The following is a 20,127-nucleotide window of genomic DNA, read 5'->3' as shown; positions in this document are numbered from 1 at the left end:
CAAGGTAAAGCAACAGACATTGGGGACAACAAAGCTACAGACTGGCAGAGGGCGAAAACGACTTTCCACTGACCGCGATGACCGCCAACTCATTCGAATGTCACTCAACAACCGTAGGATGACATCAAGTGACGTACAAAAAGAATGGCAAATGGCAGCTGGGGTGAAGTGCACGGCGAGGACGGTTCGAAACAGGCTCCTCGGGGCAGGGCTGATGTCACGCAAAGCTAGAAAAAGCCCTTCATCAACGAGAAGCAAAGAAGAGCCAGGGTGAGGTTTGCAAAAGACCATAAGGATTGGACCGTAGAGGACTGGAGTAAGGTCATCTTCTCTGATGAGTCCGAAATTTTTAATGTTTAGAAAAGTAGCTGTCACAATAGTTGTGAGGAATTGGAATCCGAAATCAGTCTAATTGTCAATCATTACCAATATGTAACCCGGGAAAGATTGCAGACAGACTTTAGCTTGAGCAACAAGATGACGGTACATGAAGGATAACATTTGAGACCACAAGAAAAGGGGAAAGATTTCATTCAGGATTGTTTCTGTGTGACGATGCACAAACGTACCTGTGTTTCTCCCCGGAAAAGGATCACTGGATCATCCTCACGTCCCGAACTGTATGCAAACGTGCAAACAGCATGTGCCGACTTGTCGTCAAATGCTGCGAGAAGCTTGTAAAGGCCTGGTGAGAAAGAGAAAGAGAAAGAGAAAGAGAAAGAGAAAGAGAAAGAGAAAGAGAAAGAGAAAGAGAAAGAGAAAGAGAAAGAGAAAGAGAAAGAGAAAGAGAAAGAGAAAGAGAAAGAGAAAGAGAAAGAGAAAGAGAAAGAGAAAGAGAAAGAGAAAGAGAAAGAGAAAGAGAAAGAGAAAGAGAAAGAGAAAGAGAAAGAGAAAGAGAAAGAGAAAGAGAAAGAGAGAGAGAGAGAGAGAGAGAGAGAGAGAGAGAGAGAGAGAGAGAGAGAGAGAGAGAGAGAGAGAGAGAGAGAGAGAGAGACAGGAATATTGAAAGAAAGAAGAGGAAAGAAAACTACTTAGGCAGAGTGACCCAATTTAAAGCAACTAATCTCCTTATTATATGCAAACAACAAAGGTGTAAAGATATCTGAGATAAACATGATCCTTCATCACCCAGAAGCAACCTTCTTAAAAGTACGCATTTGTGAGCGATGACATCAATGGTGAGCAAGGTGTAAAACAAACCAAAAAACAAAAACAAACAAATCAGCTTTTTTGTTTAGTTTTAAAAGAGAATGAAACTGATGAAGTTCCAAAAAACTGAGGATTACCAAATCTGATCATTAAACTGCTTTTCTTTTCTTCCACTGTACATCATTATATGCAGAAAAGTATAAATACTTAGTAGCAAATAACTTTGGTGAATCTTCCAAATAATTTGTGAATTGTGTCATGTCTGGTCTGTCATGTTTCCATCATAAGAAGATTGAATGTTTTGAGGTTACCTCTTTCCATTCATTCAAAAATAATGCTTAATATTTGTTTGAAGGTTATAATCATTAATCTCTACTTATACAGTGCCCTGCCAGATTAAAATAAACATCCCTGATTGCATGCAAACTTTATTTTCTTCTTCTTCCTCTTAAGTCGGCTCTCAGGCCAAACTCAGATGACATTGATCCTCAGCTTCCAGTTCTCTCGATCAAGCATTGCTGTGTGCAGTTCCTACGGCTCCATGCCCATCTCCTTCTTCAACATGTTGATGTAGTTGAGAGCTGGTGTGCCCCACTTTGGCCTTTCCTGTTTAGGTGTCCAGAGTACAAGATTGGAAATAGGTTCATTTTTTGCGACGGTAGCAGTGCCTAGCAATCCTGCGACGTCTTCTTCTAATTTTAACCGACAGCCTTGGAAGAGAACCATGGAGCTCTTTATTTGTCATATGTTCAGACCGATTGACATTGAAACTGAATGAAGAAGATGAGTGTAACATCCATCAAGTCCATTCTCATGGGTCGCAGTGTGGGTTCATGTTTCATCTCCATAAAGCAGGGCGGACTCAACTTTTGCCATGAACAGTCATTCCTTGATATGCTGATACTGTATTAACTTCCATATTCATGAAAGTTTGTTGCAAGCTCTCCATGCAGCAGCTTTCCTGTTTTGATATCCTGAGTAGCTGTGTTAACCCAGTAATCAAGATACATGAAGTCATTGACAGTCTCAAGTCCTATTCCATCGTTTGACATGATTGCGACCTCTCTTGACTGGTTGAATGACATCACTTTAGTTTAACTAGCATTATTTGTTCGACTGATCTTTACCAGCACTTGGTTCGACTCTCTTGATAAATTATTGTGCTTGATCTTCTGACAATAAGTCTCTGTTATTAGTAAAGTTGAAATCAGGAAGAACTTCCGGTTTGCTCATCTGCTTTTTCTTCATTCCAGTTGGAACCACAATTCCCCCTCCTTGCCTATAATAGCATTTTTGAGTGCACAATCAAGCACTATGCCAAAAAGGTGAGGGGCATACGTACCTTAACCAAAATCGAATAAGCTTGTTCTTGTCATATAACCAACTCATCCACCAAGCTTCATCTGAGGCCATCCATAACTATTTGAGCTATCTTGCTCACAGACAAACAGGGGTGAAAACATGACCTCCATCCATCTTCGTTTGTGGCGGTAACAAGGTTTCATTCATATCTTTGTGGTTTATTCCAGTATCCCTTGTTACATACAATATTTGTTTTAAAAGTCCTGGAAAACTGAAAATTTGATCTTCCATGGCTGTGCGGACCATGTCTTGGCATAAGTATCCCAAGAAATATTGAAAATCATCATCACAAGTTCATCAGGGATTCCATATGCTGAAAGGATCTTCATCATCTTGCCATGAAAGGCTTTGAAAGTCAATGAATGTCATTATTGCAGGAAGGTACATGAATTCTTTTTGATAGCCTTCCCAATAAAATAATGTGTTCAGCTTTGTAGTTTTTTTTGTTTAAAAAAAAAAAAATAAATCAAACCATATTTCACCAACGGGGTTTAAATTTTGCAACATTTGGTTTCTCAACAGTCCCAAATGTCATAAAAACTGGAAGTGGTTAAGAACATCGCTGGTTGATTTGACATGGAATGACCTACAAGCTGTCATGTTTACCGTGACTTGGTCGTCAGTCTTTCGTGTTCTGTATTACAAAAGCTTTCCCTAATATGAGTAATAATCTTTGTAAATAAAGTTGTTGTTTTTTTAGTGCAAAATACTTCTCAATCACCACTTTCTTATTAAAATACATTCTTATTATTTGAATTGCACCGCACAATACAAAATCAATCAGTTCACCACATTCCCCAAGAATTTACACAAATTGCATCAATGAACAACCAAAGATAGAAAATTGAGTTCCTTCAAAGCTTACCTTCAGGCTTGAGTTTGTCCAAAAACCATTTTCTGGCAGAAAACAAAATGTAAAACAAGCAAACATTAAGAAAGAGGGTTACTGTCCAGAAATGACCAAATAATTGTGTGCCCAGCAGTGGACACTCACATGTATGGGCCTGGGAGACCTCCAAGCGCATTGAAGCAAAGACATGCGTCCTCAACAATGACTGGTCCATCAACCTTCAGAAAGAGCATTTTGGAATCAGCCATTTGCTTGAAGGATTATTCATAGTCAACGAGTGTTCTATCCAAATAAATTATTTTCAAACGCCAGGTAGAACAGGGAAGTGAAGATAATCATCCAAGTCCAAATTGTACTGCCGATGTGGTGGATATAAATCACAAACACGAAAGAACATCACTGGCATGAGGCTGGAGTACACCGAGGCCAGTCCTCTTTGGATAATTAAATGAGCTGTACTTGAATACTGAGGATAACTAACAACCACAATAAAAGGTTTTACAGTCGATGAAAAAAAACACAAAAACAGTATTCCACTTTGTTTTAAAACCAAGGATTGACATAAGGGGAGGAGGGAGGTGGGGGCATCTACAAATTATATCTGCAAGAAAGTGGGGGTGGATGGAGCAGAGCAAAACAAAGGAAGGAAATAAAGAAGGGGGAAGAGAATTGAAAAGGAGAGGTGAAAAAGGTAAATGACCCTTGCACTACAACTCATTATGTTTTGCTTTTACTTGTCAATAAATTTTGACACAATGCAGCACAAAAGGCTGCTCTCCTTTTGTGCTGCATTGTGTCAAATTTTCTCCCAAAGCTCAGTGACTGCATTTGTCTCGTTGAACAGTCTTGTTGTCCCGTGTATTCTTCTGTGTATGAGTGTGTATGAGTGTGGCAGCTGTACTGCGAGCCTTAGATCCTGTAAAAAAAGAGGAAATGGAAAAAGATTGAAGGAAGTTGAAGGAGGGTGGTTTCATTTGGTTGTGTTATGAGCTTTTTGTGAGTTGAAAGTGGAAAGCCAAGGAAACTGAACAAGACAACAGAACATTAATCCTTGCACCTGTACCCTTCAATTACCTTGGGTTTCCAGCTAATTACTGATCTAAAAATATCTGTTTTAAATATGTTGGAAAAGGTGAAGGAGCAAAACAGATAAAACATGGATTTAATACGATGTCTACTTGGGAGATAGTATTATTGATAAACGAGTACAATAACAATCCCCTCACCGCCTCCACAACATCCTTCTATCACACTCTACAACTTCTAGATCCCATCGGAGATGAGTATCCTGCTAGTGACAATAAAAGCACCACTTTGAATTAATCACTCATTTCAGACACAGAATAGACAGAATTGACAGACACACAGCATGGGATGAACTTAAAATAAATACATTTGGTGAACTACCAGAACTAACTACACTCACTATGGCCACAGGTACTTATAAAAAGAGAGGAATGGATCTGGGAGCAGTGGGCTGCAAGTAAACAAATTAAAATTTCTCGAGAAGAATAAAAGAAAGGGGGAAAAGAGCATGTCCCTGGTAGATGCAGAGATGGCATCAGCATTCGTAGCAAAATGTGCTCTCACACTGCTGACAAATGGAAAAAGCTCACCATGGCCGTGTCTAAGCATGCTCTTCCTCGCATGGTTCAAGCTCAAAGCACCACATGTGGCAGATTTCAAAACCAGCATGTGACGTTGTGGCTCAGGATATCAAGCATGGCCCAAACCACTCGGCCACCCACTGCATATTTATCTCACTCTTCCGTGTCTCGTGTCTCCTCTACAATGAGGAGCGACTCCAACTACAGCATGTGAGGCTCCTCTCACTCTCCAAGTTCTGACTTTTACTGACAGCGACATGTAAACCTTTCCAGAGTGGAGTCTATTTGGAACTCTTCTGCCTCTGCCCCGTCAAGCTCCACTTCTTCAATACTGTGAGGCGAAGATTACCTTGCCCTTGATTGTCACTGCATGGGTTGTAGCACTTCACATCTCCTGAGAAGGGGAGATCACCCCAGGGCGATAAGGAACCATGGGGAATAACCACAAAATGATGATAAACAGGACATGGAGGAAACGGGAACTGGATTCATGGGACGTGTGGCCTTCTAACAAAGCTAAATTAATCCCCTTAATTAAATGACGTCCACATGAACGATTCACAAAATAAGTATGTGAACATGGCTGTATATACCGGAGTTCAGGAATACAACAGGGGCAGAGGAGAGAGGGTCACACTCCCTTAAACAAGACCACACACACCTGCTTCTAACCAATGGTGAGTTGCTACTAGTTAGAATGAAAGCAATTATGAAGCAGATACCAAAGCAAGGATAGAATTAGACATTGTAAGTTCTGTGTTGAGTAATGATGCTAAAAAACTGCTTTGTTTGGCATCTGTGCAAGGCGTAACAGTTTAGATTTACGTTTACAGGTTACCGCGGGGTCACTTGGCAATGCCAGCAGGATGAGTGGCCCAACTCATCATCAGTCCTGTAGAAAAGCACAAGTCCAACAAAATGTGACAAATGTGACAAAAACAAAATGTGACAAAAAACAAAATACTTTCCGATCTCCAATCTCCGCAATTTTGGTGAAACGTTGCAACATTTTCCTTATATTTCTCCAGTAAACAAATGCTCCAGACAGCAAAGTAGGTTCCACTCAGGCCAGAGCCCCGATGAATGCTGGGCCTCTGATAAGTTCCTCGTTTGGAAAGGAGGAAATTGTCCCAAGTCAAACAGCGAAGTGATTATCATAACTTCAGCAATGCTCCTCTCAAATCCACCTGTCTACGTTGTCTCAGTCCCACACGTCTATTTATCCTCTCTTGGTCTGTCTGTCAACGTCCTATTAGCATCATACATCGATCACCCCTTTCCTGCTCTATTTTTATGTTAATGTCCTATTCTTCAAGTCTTGTTCATGCTTTTTATAAGTTGTGTGACAGGAATGCCCTTGTCGTGACAGAAATTAATATAGCTGCACAAAACCTCCAAGGACTTCACCTGCCTAGGTGAGCTTTCACGTGTTGGGGAGGTGGGGGGTGGGGGAATCACTCCCCAGCCAGGCCATCGTCCAACAACAGAGAGTTGCTCGTTATGTTGCCATCTTAATGATTCTCAACATTGTTCATATTTCTTTGCTGAACTAACATTGCAAATACAAAACAACTCTGACAAAACATTAACTAGAAAATACAACGAACTCCTTACCCCAAGCAGTCTTGAGAAAGTGACTTTTCAATTCTTGCTTTGTGTTTCCAAGCATGTTCTATATTTGTCACGAGCCGTCATTGTCGGAATCTCGATATACCCCAACTCTAAGAGTGTGAGCGGCAAGTATGAATGGTCGAGATGGCGTAAAATTTTGCCACGTACTGCGAAACTGCAGGTTTTTGAAAGTGCCAACAAGCCGATTTATGTTCTACAACGTTCAAGTATATAATTCAATTGAAATAAAATAAACACTTTAAAGGCTGCAGAGTATTCCCCCACAGAATTTACCGCCATTGATGCACTGTCTTTTACATCACCTTATCTAACAAAGTAAATTTGATATTCATGCCTGTTTGTGTACTTTATGACATCCCTAAAAACAATAAGTTTCCTATTTGGAATGATTTTCAATTTTGTTTGACTGCCAGATGGACAGAAACGATTACCCAACTCCACTGTGCAGATGCACACCTGGGATGAGAATCCGTACAATTTTGCCAAATTCAGAGCCAAAGTATTGTTAAACTGCAGGTTCGTATTCCGATTCATGTACAAAATATAAAATCTAATTTAAATTATGTAGTTCCTCGATCATAGGACTGATGTCTGTCAACAGACATAAAGATGATCCAAGTGAACCAAATGCTTAATCCCACTTTTTGCTTTGCATGCAGGGTAATAATCACATCAACCATTACATTCAATCAGAGCACATCATGAAATCAAATCATGAAAATACAGAAACTCTCATTTTCATAAAAGCATGTGTGCATGCACTTACTTTCCGATCTCCAATCTCCGCAATTTTGGTGAAACGTTGCAACATTTTCCTTATATTTCTCCAGTAAACAAATGGGAAAATAATTAATGTCCTTAATTTAGTGTCCCACACGATGTTGAAAACATACCAACTGCATCGCCGATTTGCACTTCTGCCGTGATATGTCCTCTGGTTCTCCTTGGTATTCCGGCACTGCAAGGCACAGTGCAAAGCAAAGCAATACTGGAGTCAGTCATGCAACCATGAAACATAAGGACTTGGCAGGGAAGTGATCATGTCATATTAGATATTCTCTTCCCACTGGGTTCCCTGCAAGCTGCAATGTTCCCTCCCTGCAAGCTGTCATCACCTATACTGCTCAGCAACTCGATTGAAATTCTGAGAATGCATCGGATCGTTTTGGAATGAAAACAGGTGTTGCTTTTGCGACCGATATCATATATGGCTTAAGTAAATGATCCATTTCCTGTACGTGTTGCTGCAAATTGTCGTAATGTGTGGAGTCGCCCATTTTAATTCCATCAGTTTACAATACAGTGCCTGGTCTACGGTCAGCACAACATGTTTCTGTCCAAGTGATGAAGATACATGAACAAATCTCTGAACAACAGTATTGAGTGTGTCCAGTTCATGGGCAGGTACTTTTATTATTGGCATGTAACCTATGGTAGTCACTTCATGAACATCAGAGCTGTTGGCTTGATTGAACACGCTCCAACCAGGTTTGGTAGCTTTGTCCTGCCTTTCAATGACAAAGGCCATATCAGTTGCTCGTGCTCTGATAGCGGCATCACTTTTATGCTCGGTGACAGTGTACCAATCTTTCTGTACAGCTTCGTGGAATGTAACATCTGCATGTCCTTCAATGATAGTGACAGGAATCAACTCATCCATAGCTGTGGGGACATCAAGTTTGGTTTTATTGGATGGCTTGAGATTGCTTAACAGTAAGTCAGGAGCCAGCCCTCTCTGCCATGCTGCAGCTTGCGTCGCATGAAAGGTTTTCTTCCCATCCAGTGAAGCATCGTTTATATCAATATCATCTGCTGTGAAATGTACAAACCTATCTCTCAGCAAGTTAGGTGGAATGACAGCACCAGTCTGAAGATGCATAGTTAAGATTGTACTTTCGGCAAGAGATGTGTCTAACTTCAAAACTGATTCATAACTTATGGTGTGTCCAGTACTGTGGAAAAGTTGAAGAAGTTTCTTTGATCTAGTTGCCTGATGCAGCGTGCTGCCTAGTCCAATATGTTTTGGTGTCCACTTCTTTCCGCCACTGACACCGAACACCATATCGTGACCAACACTGAGCACCTTGATTCTTACTGGAATAACATCGGTGCTGTCTGGTTTGCTGTCCAGTACCAAAGGACCTTCATACAGCAGTCTCAGGAACATATACAGTGAGTCGGGAACACAATCTGCAGCCTTCTCGCCACTGATATCAAAACCTGTATGTCCTGGGTGCGCCAATATATCTCCACGGAGTTTCAATGCCACATGCACAAATGACATGAAAATATCACTCTCGGGTTTGAATACAGGTATTTTCAACAAGTCATCAACCCGATTCCGCAACAGGCAATTCTGATAAAGGTACATACTTGTACTTGGAAGGGAAAAGTAGACATCTGTCATTTGTCACTGTTCGATCTGGCAAAACGATGATGTCGAACACGTCTCCTGTACGGGCAATAAGACTTTCCTTGAAGGAAAATCGACGACTTACATATGATTGGGGGATGGTGACATTAGCTTCCCCAGCTAAAGGCCCAGTCACACTTTGATGTTTTAGCCAGTTTATGCCGATTTTTGAAAAAATTGTCTAAAACGCTGGCACACGTCGAATACGTTATGGGAAAGTTTTGGAAACATTGAGAGCATGCTAAAAAACACTGCCATACGTAGTAGTACTCTGGCTTTCATCGTTGTACTTTGCGGTTGTCCTCAAATTTTAGCATGCTTGAAATTTGTTAGACTTATGCCAGCGTATGACTCAAGTTCCGCTACGCTGGCCATAAGTTGTAGGCACGTTATGCGATTGTTGATGCACGTCGACACACGTTACTTGTAAGTTAATCATAAGTCGAAACACGTCGAGGTCATGTTTATCGTACCCGAAACTTATTTCTAACCTATGAGTAACGTGTTGTAGGCACGTTACGCGATCGTTGACACACGTTACTTGTAAGGTACTCATAAGTCGAAACACGTCAATGTAATGGTTAGCATCAGTGTTCCAGACTCCCTGTTATTATAATTATTCTTTTCTTCGGTATGATGGTGATGTTGACACTTCGATTTCTAGTGCGGTTATGATTTAAATCGTTGAGCGGCAGCCTATTAATTACATTATATTATAACCACACTAGAAATCGAAGTGTCAACATCACAGTCATACTGGAGAAAAAAAAAAAACTAAAAAAAAAACCAGGGAGTCTGGAACACTGACGCTAACCATTACCTCGATGTGTTTCGACTTATGAGTAAATTACAAGTAACTTTTGTTGACGTGTGCCAACGATCGCATATCGTGTGTACAACTTATTCCCATCGCATGCGGATCATGTGAGGCATACGGCAAGTAAGTCATAAAATGTTTAACACGTTTAAAAGTACAAGACGTACTCCACTTACTACGACGTACGATAGCGTACTTTAGTGTTCTATTCACGTATACCAAACTTACCCATACCGTATTCGACATGCGCCAGCGTTTTAGACGCATTTTTCAGAGGTCGGCATACGCTGGCAAGATCGCCAAGGTGTGACTGCGATGTTGACACTTCCATTTATCCAGCGGTTATGATTTGAATCATTGTGCGGCAGCCTTTTAATAGGCTACGCCACGTGATCGTCGGCGATACGTGCAGCGTGCTATGCATAAGTTGGACTATCGTTGGGCATAGGTTGTGAATGCCGACAACAGGCTAAGCATTCGTTGGTATAAGTTATCTATAAGACAACAAAACGTTCTGTGTCCGTTACTAATATGTTATGCATACGACCAACTCGTTATGAATACGTCCGAATCTTTAAAAAAAACATCAAAAGTTCAGCGTAAGCCAGAATTTTACATACATTTTGATACGTTGCCATTGCTGGCTAAAATGTCAAGGTGTGACTGGGCCTTAATATGCAGTAAAGATCCCAAACTGTAGATTGTTCTAGAGCACATCCTTTGTGAGGGAAATGTTGCAACTCGTTGCACAGCCATGTCATGGCGATATCAATGTCTTTGCTACCTTTTTTCGCTTTTGCTACTGACTTTGAGAAACCACTGCAACAAGCGAAGTGATATTTGCCTTCAGCCGCTATGAGATCATAAACACCTGCAAAGACGGACAGATTTCGATCAAATACTACACCCTGCAGAATCTCCTGGCTCTTCTTCAACGTCATTACAGAAATGATCCTCCGTTTCTGTGAAGACGTTTGACAGAACAGACACTGATTCCAGTCCATCGGCTTGACAGATTTGCGACCTGGCATGGAACATTTACCAGTATCTGCAGAACTACTTGCTTCTGTTGAGCATCCTTGTCTTTGGAACTCATTCTGCAGTCTCTTGATTTTGCCCTTGTCGGTATATTATGCACAACAGTTTCTGTGCCATACTAGTGAACTTGTAAATCCTGATGTGAAAGAATTCTCTATTCAATCCATTGCATCGTGGTATTTGTAGTCTCTAAGTTTTCTTCTGGTGGAGGTGACTAGTTCTATGCCTTGATTTCAAACCTTGATCACTGGAATCCCTAAGCTCATCCTTATTGTCTTTTTGACAGATAATACACAGGTTGTGTGACACAGGGGATGGTCTCTTCAAGTTAATCAGTGGGTCCATCTTTGTTATGAAACATGAAATAAAATATCATGTGTAGGTAAAAGAAATAGAACGAAAAAAGTCAACATCGACACTGTGTAATCGGAAAATTACCATAACATTGAATATTCTTTCAGATTTTTTTTTAAAGATAAAGTGATTAAATATGGATGGTCAGGTAGTAAATGACCACTATGTATTCTGAACTACTTCAATACTACATTGTGCTGCCTTGCATGGCAAGAAACAATCGTATGGCATGAGATATAAAAGAAATTCATAATGTTACCCGAACAAAATAGCGGACATTTTGTTTTTCATTTTTCACGCCTTCAAACAAATTTCAGCCTGGTAACATATTTTCTTGGATTCAGCACAGATCAATTAGGTTAAAAAGTCAAGTTACCAACTTTTACCTAAAAATGCATATGGGGGTTTGAATTCCTGATTATCCATCTAGTTTCATGGCATCTATGTCCTTCCGGAACTGCGGTGACCAGAACTGCACACAATATTCCAGATATGGCCCTCACTGAATTCCTGTACAATGTTAACACCACCAATTTTGATTTTTAAATGATCCCCCTCAGAATGTAGCCTAAAACCCTACTTGCTATACCTATTGCTGCCTGGCATTGTGCTGCCTGCTTACCTCCCACATCTATTGTTGTGGGCCGGGGTTCGGTGGCGATAAACGACCACAAGGTGGAGCAGTGGAGTCTTCCCCCACCGAACACCCGGAATTTAGGTCGTGACTCTCGGACAACTCCGAAAGGTCACGGGTTACTGAGAGGACCGTGGTCGCCAATATTTTGACGGCGTGAGGTAGGGTCCACTTGTCTAACTCCAATTTACCTAAGTACTCACGCCATCCAACTACCGGGGAACCACACCCTCGGCCGACTCTGTCCGATCCGAGTCGCAGGTAACGACTCGGATCCGGCGTAACCGAGCGGAGTTACCAGAGCTGCGCTGGACCAAATGAACAATTTACCCTCGCTATCTCTCAATGCACAGCGTGCCAAGCCAATGAAAAAAACACAGAAACGAGCTGGAACATTTAACAAAAGGGATTTATTTATAACAATAATCGGGGAGTGGAGACAGAACAGAGTTATCACGAATAAAATAAATGTAATATGAAAAGAAAACACTTAAACAGCTCTACTTAACAGACGGGGCCCACGGGCACACACACACACGCGCGCACATACACACACACACACACACACACACACACACACACACACACACACACACACACACACACACACCCAAAAGAACTGGACCTCGTGGGTCTATCTCGGTCAAGCCGAGCCGGGGTACCTGTCCGCTGGGCACACCGGCCACACCGACTCCGAACCACTGGTGGGACTCAAACCCACGACCCGAAGTCCACGGCTTAGGATCCTGGCTGCTCAACTCCCAGACCTGCCCTCCAAAGGACCGCAGAATGCTCCAACCACGACCGCGACCATCTGCAGAACCCTCCGTAGTCACCATGATCACACGGTCTCCCGAAAAACTGGTTCAGACAAAGCCAATCTCCGACCGTCTGCCGCAATCGCCACGATCCTCTGAACTGCCGTCCTCTCCTCTTTCTTACTCTCTTGAGGTCGGAGCGATTAATTTTTCTCGGCACGCTCTCCTCTCATTGGACGAGGGGTTCTCGGACGACTCGTGGCCGCCCCTCATTCGTTGAGCCGAACATTCCATCTGGCTAAGGCGGAGCCAGCCCTGAGGTGACGAAACCTCCGCTCGCGTCCGTGGTCCCGAACACGTGCGTAATGGAGACCGGGGCGAGTCAAGGATGGCGCGTTGTTGTCGAAATTGTAGTAATCGTTGTGGATGTATAAAAAAACCTAACTAAAAAAAGTAACTCGTAGCACACACACAAAATTCCCATAAGACAGAGGGGATGGATTCCAACTATAAACACATACTTATTGAAATAACTAAGCTTAGGGACTGCTGTCTGTTTGTGTGCACAAGGTTTCCAAATCCGCAACACTATTACCACCCCCAAATCCTTCTCCTGTGTGACATGCTCCAAAATTACCCCTTGCATCCTGTAATCTCTATTTTCATTGTTCTTTCCCATCCCCAACACCGTACACTTGCTCAGGTAAAAATACATCTGCCAATCTTTTGCCCAATCTATGCAAGTATCAATGCTTTCTTGAATCTGATCACCATGCCCTCTGCTATCCACCTCACCTCCAAGCTTTGTGTCATCTGCAAATTTGGAAAACTTACTCTTTACCCCATTATCCAAATCGTTGATGTAAATAATGAATGGTAATGGTCCGAGTACTGATCCCTGAGGTACCCCGCTACATACATCCTCCCAGCAAGACATCCTCCCACTCACAGCCACTCTTTGCTTCCGATCACAAAGCCAGTTTGCAATCCAAGCTTTAAAAATGAAATAATTCTCATATCCAGATCCAGATTCGGATCTTCACCAAAAATGAGCCAATTATTTCCTTGTCACACACCCAACGTGTCCACCAAGTTTCGTCCGAATGCGTCCACAACCTTTTGCGATATCGTGCTATCATTTTGGCCTTATCTCTCAATAGTGAAGAAGCACTTTAACAATTCTAGTCATCAGATCAGGATCTGGATCTTTACCAAAATCTAATCAGTTCGTCCTTGTCACACACTGAACCTGTCCACAAAATTTCATCTGGATCCGGCCACAACTTTTTGAGATATCCTGCACAGTCAGACAAACAAACAAACAAGCAGTCAGAGACTGGTACTTACGAAATCGTCAACTTGATCTCTGACCTTGTCTAATAAAAGCTGTCTCTTGAGAAGGTAGCGACAAAAATCGAATGTTTTGGATGTTTGACCTCACTGTGACCTTGACCTTTGACCGATTTTGACCAAAATCTAATCAGCACTAGCCACCACCCTCCTGAATCACGTGGTGTAATTTGACATTGGAAGCTTCTTCCGTTCTCGAGTTATCTCTACCAAACCATCAAAAATCGAATATTTGACCTCACCGTGACCTTGACCTTTGACCGATTTTGACCAAAATCTAATCAGCACTAGCCATCACCCTCCTGAATCACGTGGGGTAATTTGACATTGGTAGCTTCTTCCGTTCTCGAGTTATCGTGCCTACAAACAAACAAACAAACAGAAACGGAAGGCATCAATATACTTACGAAATCTTTAGATTTCGTAAGTAACAAACAAACATACAAACAAGCAGTCATAGACAGGTACTTACGAAATCGTCAACTTGATCTCTGACCTTGTCTAATAAAAGCTGTCTCTAGAGAAGGTAGTGACGCAAACCAGAAGTCTCTACGATGACTCTGTACCAAACCATCAAAAAATCGAATGTTTGACCTCACTGTGACCTTACCTTGACCTTTGTCCGATTTTGACCAAAATCTAATCAGCGCAAGCGACCACCCTCCTGAATCACGTGGTGTAATTTGACATTGGTAGCTTCTTCCCTTCTTGAGTTATAACTTTTTTTTGGATGTTTAACCTCACTGTGACCTTGACCTTTGACCGATTTTGACCAAAATCTAATCAGCGTTAGCCATCACCCTCATGAATCACGTGGTGTAATTTGACATTGGTAGCTTCTTCCGTTCTCGAGTTATCGTGCCTACAAACAAACACACAAACAGAGGACGGAAGTGATCAATATACTTACGAAATCTTTAGATTTCGGAAGTAACAAGAAGACGTCACGCAGATCACGATACCTGCAAAATCCATAAACCAAATTTGATCTCAAAAATAATTGGTGGTTGAATTCAATGACCAAATATGCAACTCTTCAAATTTCAAGTGAATCGGATGAAAATTGCCAATTTTATTTTAGAATTCTGGCCTATGGTGACCTTTTGGTCTATGTTGACCTCAAAGATGATTGGTGGTTGAATTCAGTGACCCGAAATATAAATCCTCTTCAAATTTCAAGTCAATCTGATGAAAATTGAAGATTTTAGAAATCTCACCGAAGTTGTTGACCTTTGGCCTATGTTGACCTTTTGACCTCAAAGGCAATAGACTTCTTCGTTATGACAAACTCTACCATGTGGTGAAGTTTTGTGAAGATGGGTTTAAAATTGGGACCTGTAGGCGATAAAGACAAACAAACAGACAGAGAGACAGACAGACAGACAGACAGACAGACGAACAAAATTGACTGACTAATGTACTTGAAAAATCTTCGATTTTGCAAGTAACAAACAGAAAAGTGTGAAAACACAACCTCCTTCCACCTTCAGTGGCGGAGGTAATTATTATAGCGAACGCAGTGAGCTTCATACTTAACGCGTGCACGTGAGAGAATAGGAAACAACAACAACAACAACAACAACACAATACCCCTGGCTATTTGGAATCCGTGTTGTTAGCTATGACCTTTTGCTTCTGGTTGTTAAACGCTGTGCGGTGTATAAACACGATTGGGTTTTATTTCTATCTTGTGAATATTACTTAACGCGTGCACGTGAGAGAATAGGAAACAACAAAAACAACACAATACCCTGGCAATTGTGAATCCGTGTCGTTGCCTATGACCATTTTGCTTCCGTTTTTTTTTTTATTCTGTTTTTTTTTGTTTCCGGTTTTTGTCATGGGGAATGATGCATGCTGGGAGATCATGACCGGAAGTGTTTATTTATTTATTCAATTATTTTTTTCCCAAAGTTAATTTTATACTTCTGAAAGTGATTTTTTGTCATGACCGGAAGTGTTTATTTATTTATTCAATTATTGTTTTCCCAAAGTTAATTTTATACTTCCAAAAGTGATTTTTTGTCATGACAGGAAGTGTTTATTTTGTATTTAACATTACCGGGAATGATTTTGAAACTCTTTCCGGAACTTTTAATTTCTTTTATTCTTGACCAGAAGTGATTGTTTATTTATTCAATTATTTTTTTCCCAAAGTTAATTTTAATAAAGATATCTCCCGCATCATCAAAAAATATTTTTTAATCGTGATTTACATTATTTGATCGCTGATCCCTAATCCAGGCCGAAGTAACCGGAAATTGCGTCAAAATCATCAGCTGTGCGGCGCTTACACGTACCACGGTATAGTTGGCAAGTATACAGTTGTGAACAAGTTTTATGTAAAGTCAGAAGCGAATATAAGAAGAATTCTACGTTCGCTTCTAGGCTTTGCCTATTCCATATTAATAATAAGACTAAGCAACAGCTTTATAAGAGCACTAGATGACCCGTGAACCTGTTGGGTTCCCGTTGTGACAGCGGTTGATGAAAAAAATAATTTCAAGAAAAAGAAAAGATGGCTCCAGCGAACTATAACACCAAGGTTGTTTGCATTTATCAAATACTCCTGAAGAGTACTTGACTGAATCAGGAAATAATTTTTGAATAATTTTTTTCGTTTCCCGATTTGAACGAAACTTGATACTGCACACCGCAGGTGAATGATGAGTACGTTGGCCCTAAAATTTTTGTGCTATCATATACCGTTTTGGCTGTATTTCAGGAACATACATACATACATACATACATACATACATACATACATACAAAGATGAGAGTTTTAGTAATATATAGATAAAGAAATACCTCAAGGTTCATTCTTGCTCATCAGTTTGCATGAAGGAGCTCTGTTTGAAGGTATTTGATTGCCGGTCTTTGTTACCTCTGGGGACGAGTTGCTATAACGGGCAGCAACTCGAGCTAAAGGACGGCCTTTAAAGCAGCACTGCAGGAAAGCCATCCAGCTGGCTTTCCCAATAAACCTTGTACAGACATCATGCCAGGAGACGCTGTGGTCCACTTGAGCCAGTACATGGTTATAGAACACACACAACTGTGAATGCAAAAGTATTTGCCAAACAATATCAAGAGATGCGTTTTGATGCATCATTAAACAAAGCAGAGATGATCAAGGATATTAAGCTGTCCGTCTTTTTTGCACAGATTATCCATTTTGCAATTCATATGGATGGGGGCATCTTTCAAGCAAAGGAAACCGAGGAATTAGGAGGATGTCAGGAAGGACAAAACATGAAGACACACATCTAAATTAGTGTCGTTTTGAGGAGATACTGAGATTTACTTACAGTCAATTTTCTTGGCGATCAGCTGGTACGGGAACTTATCACCCAGGATCTGTATTGCCTGAAACACACCGCACACAGTGCACACAGCACACGGTCTGTAAAGTGATGGTGGCAAAGTCTTAACCGAGACCCTTTGAAACGATCAGTTTCACCAAGCTGTCATCACATGAGCACCTTGCGTTACACTTCCATCAAACACACACACACACACACACACACACACACACACACACACACACACACACACACACACACACACACACACACACACACACACACACACACACACACACACGCACGCACGCACGCACGCACGCACGCACACACACACACACACACACACACACACACACACACACACACACACACACACACACACACACACACACACCAAGTTATTTACTTTCTTGTCACGGACTCTTTTTGCTGCCTTCTCTCAATTGAACCATTTTGTTTGGTTGTTAGGAGAGGAAACCACAGTTGGGTAGAAACACATCAACAACTTGTCTTGCTTACTCCAGTGTTCTGTCCACCTTGTTATAGTTGGTGCATGTATGAGGTATGATGGCATCACCATTCCAACTATAGCAAGATCCGTACTCGTGAGACCGCTTGGCAGTTCCTCGTGTATCGCCAGCTCCACCCTCTGGTGTGCTTTGCCGGTGTGAAAACGGTGATTTGAGTAAAATAAATAAACTACTGTGTAAACAATGTTCTCAAAGTACAAACAAACAATCGGTTAAAAGGTTTGTAATTAATTGCATTTGATTTCCCTGCACAATGTTTGATGAAAATCGCCCATTTAAGTTCGATGGTTATTTAGAAGGGTGCTGAGGGAATCGAACCCGACGAACCCTCGAGTTTGCATCTTTACAATGACAATGAAAGTGCTCGGTTTCACAGCACGTGCAATGTATGACGTCATGTGCTGACCACACAGTATAAAATGATTGAGACAATCACCTCCTTCATCTTGTTGTCATTTCCTGTGACGAATGTGATCACCCGCCGGCCCGACGCCATCTCACTGCAAGCAACCTTCCCTCGCCGCCAATGCAACTCACCGACTGACTGCAGCTTCCTGTTCCAGACGCTGTCCCCGCCTTCCGACTATTCCCCGCCTTCTCCGTGCTGAATGAGTGAATGACTCCAATTAAGCGCGCCCCTTCTCCTCAGCGCGCCCCTTCTCCTCAGCGCGCCCCCTTCTCCTCAGCGCGCCCCCTTCTCCTCAGCGCGCCCCCTTCTCCTCAGCGCGCCCCCTTCTCCTCAGCGCGCCCCTTCTCCTCAGCGCGCCCCTTCTCCTCAGCGCGCCCCCTTCTCCTCATGGCGCCCCCTTCTCCTCAGGGCGCCCCCTTCTCAGGGCGCCCCATTCTCAGCGCGCCCCTTCTCCTCAGCGCGCCCCTTCTCCTCAGCGCGCCCCCTTCTCCTCAGGGCGCCCCTTCTCCTCAGGGCGCCCCTTCTCCTCAGCGCGCCCCTTCTCAGCGTGCCCCTTCTCCTCAGCGTGCCACTTCTCCTCAGCGCGCCCCTTCTCCTCAGCGCGCCCCTTCTCCTCAGCGCGCCCCCTTCTCCTCAGCGCGCCCCCTTCTCCTCAGCGCGCCCCCTTCTCCTCAGCGCGCCCCCTTCTCCTCAGCGCGCCCCCTTCTCCTCAGCGCGCCCCCTTCTCCTCATGGCGCCCCCTTCTCCTCAGGGCGCCCCCTTCTCAGGGCGCCCCATTCTCAGCGCGCCCCTTCTCCTCAGCGCGCCCCTTCTCCTCAGCGCGCCCCCTTCTCCTCAGGGCGCCCCTTCTCCTCAGCGCGCCCCTTCTCCTCAGCGTGCCCCTTCTCCTCAGCGCGCCCCTTCTCCTCAGCGCGCCCCTTCTCCTCAGAGCGCCCCCTTCTCCTCAGCGCGCCCCCTTCTCCTCAGCGCGCCCCTTCTCCTCAGCGCGCCCCTTCTCCTCAGCGCGCCCCTTCTCCTCAGCGCGCCCCTTCTCCTCAGCGCGCCCCTTCTCCTCAGCGCGCCCCTTCTCCTCAGCGCGCCCCCTTCTCCTCAACGCGCCCACTTCTCCTCAGCGCGTCCCCTTCTCCTCAGCGCGTCCCCTTCTCCTCAGCGCGCCCCCTTCTCCTCAACGCGCCCCCTTCTCCTCAGCGCGTCCCCTTCTCAGCGCGCCCCCTTCTCCTCAGGGCGCCCCCTTCTCCTCAGCGCGCCCCTTTCTCTCACTCCGCCACATTCACCTTCCCGGCCAATTAAAATCTTTCTAACCCTCCATCTTACCGTCCGTCCCCTTCGCGTTCCTTCAGAGTCGATCTCCTCCCCTGCCATCCTTTTCCCTTGATCAACAACGATCCAGAATACCGTTTCACCGCACGTATATTGTCAAGGCATTCAATGCGTGTCTTTCCTCGTGTGGACATTAAATGGCCGTCCCGTCTGTTGGTGGATGTTAAAGATCCCGCTCTCTCTGACACCGTGAACTAATTACAAATTCCTGCGTTTGATCAGCAGCACAGCCCCCCTCAGCCAATGATGTGACTCGCTGCCTTGTGCTGCATACGTAATAAGTAGAAGATGGAGAATATTGTCATCACTGATAATTAAGTCATAAATATAAATTAAAAGTGTAAATGTTCGAACGTAATTGAAAGTCGAGAAACACACCAACAACAGGGAAGAAAGATAGAACAGTGGAGCAGGTGGAAGAAGGTTGACGAGGTGGAGGAAACACATCCATGGTGAGTCATAAGTCCCAGGACACGGTTTTAGCTGCTCATACAAGATTTGTTTAAATCATGTATTTACAATTATTTTTCTTTTCAGATCAAACAAATACATGAAACCAAGATGGCAGACACCGGTCCATTGACGTGGAAGAGCCTGGT

General features: G+C 43.1%; 1 protein-coding gene across 3 annotated transcripts in view; it reads right to left on the bottom strand.

The window, feature by feature from the left end:
- Positions 1–19,585, bottom strand: part of ITPA (inosine triphosphatase) — a 24,249-nt gene extending 4,664 nt beyond the window's left edge. For 2 of the 3 annotated variants that reach the window (XM_085883234.1, XM_085883235.1), the window contains exons 1-6: positions 18,236–18,392; positions 17,273–17,330; positions 7,494–7,558; positions 3,506–3,579; positions 3,377–3,408; positions 570–685 (exon numbers count right to left, since the gene is read on the bottom strand). In XM_085883234.1, the coding sequence (XP_085739360.1) occupies positions 570–685; positions 3,377–3,408; positions 3,506–3,579; positions 7,494–7,558; positions 17,273–17,330; positions 18,236–18,295 (405 nt within the window). In that variant the 5' untranslated portion in view covers positions 18,296–18,392. Of the gene's footprint in view, positions 1–569; positions 686–3,376; positions 3,409–3,505; positions 3,580–7,493; positions 7,559–17,272; positions 17,331–18,235; positions 18,393–19,522 lie in introns of those variants that run through there. The other variant, XM_085883236.1, reaches the window with a different exon arrangement.
- Between the last annotated feature and the right edge of the window lie 542 nt (positions 19,586–20,127).

The sequence above is a fragment of the Eptatretus burgeri genome, chromosome 5, assembly GCF_056783735.1.
Source record: "Eptatretus burgeri isolate ZD-2024b chromosome 5, Ebu_testis_v1, whole genome shotgun sequence".
NCBI classification, from domain to species: domain Eukaryota; kingdom Metazoa; phylum Chordata; class Myxini; order Myxiniformes; family Myxinidae; genus Eptatretus; species Eptatretus burgeri.
The sequence above is the reverse complement of the archived record's forward strand: the minus strand, read 5'-3'. Positions and strand labels throughout refer to the sequence as shown.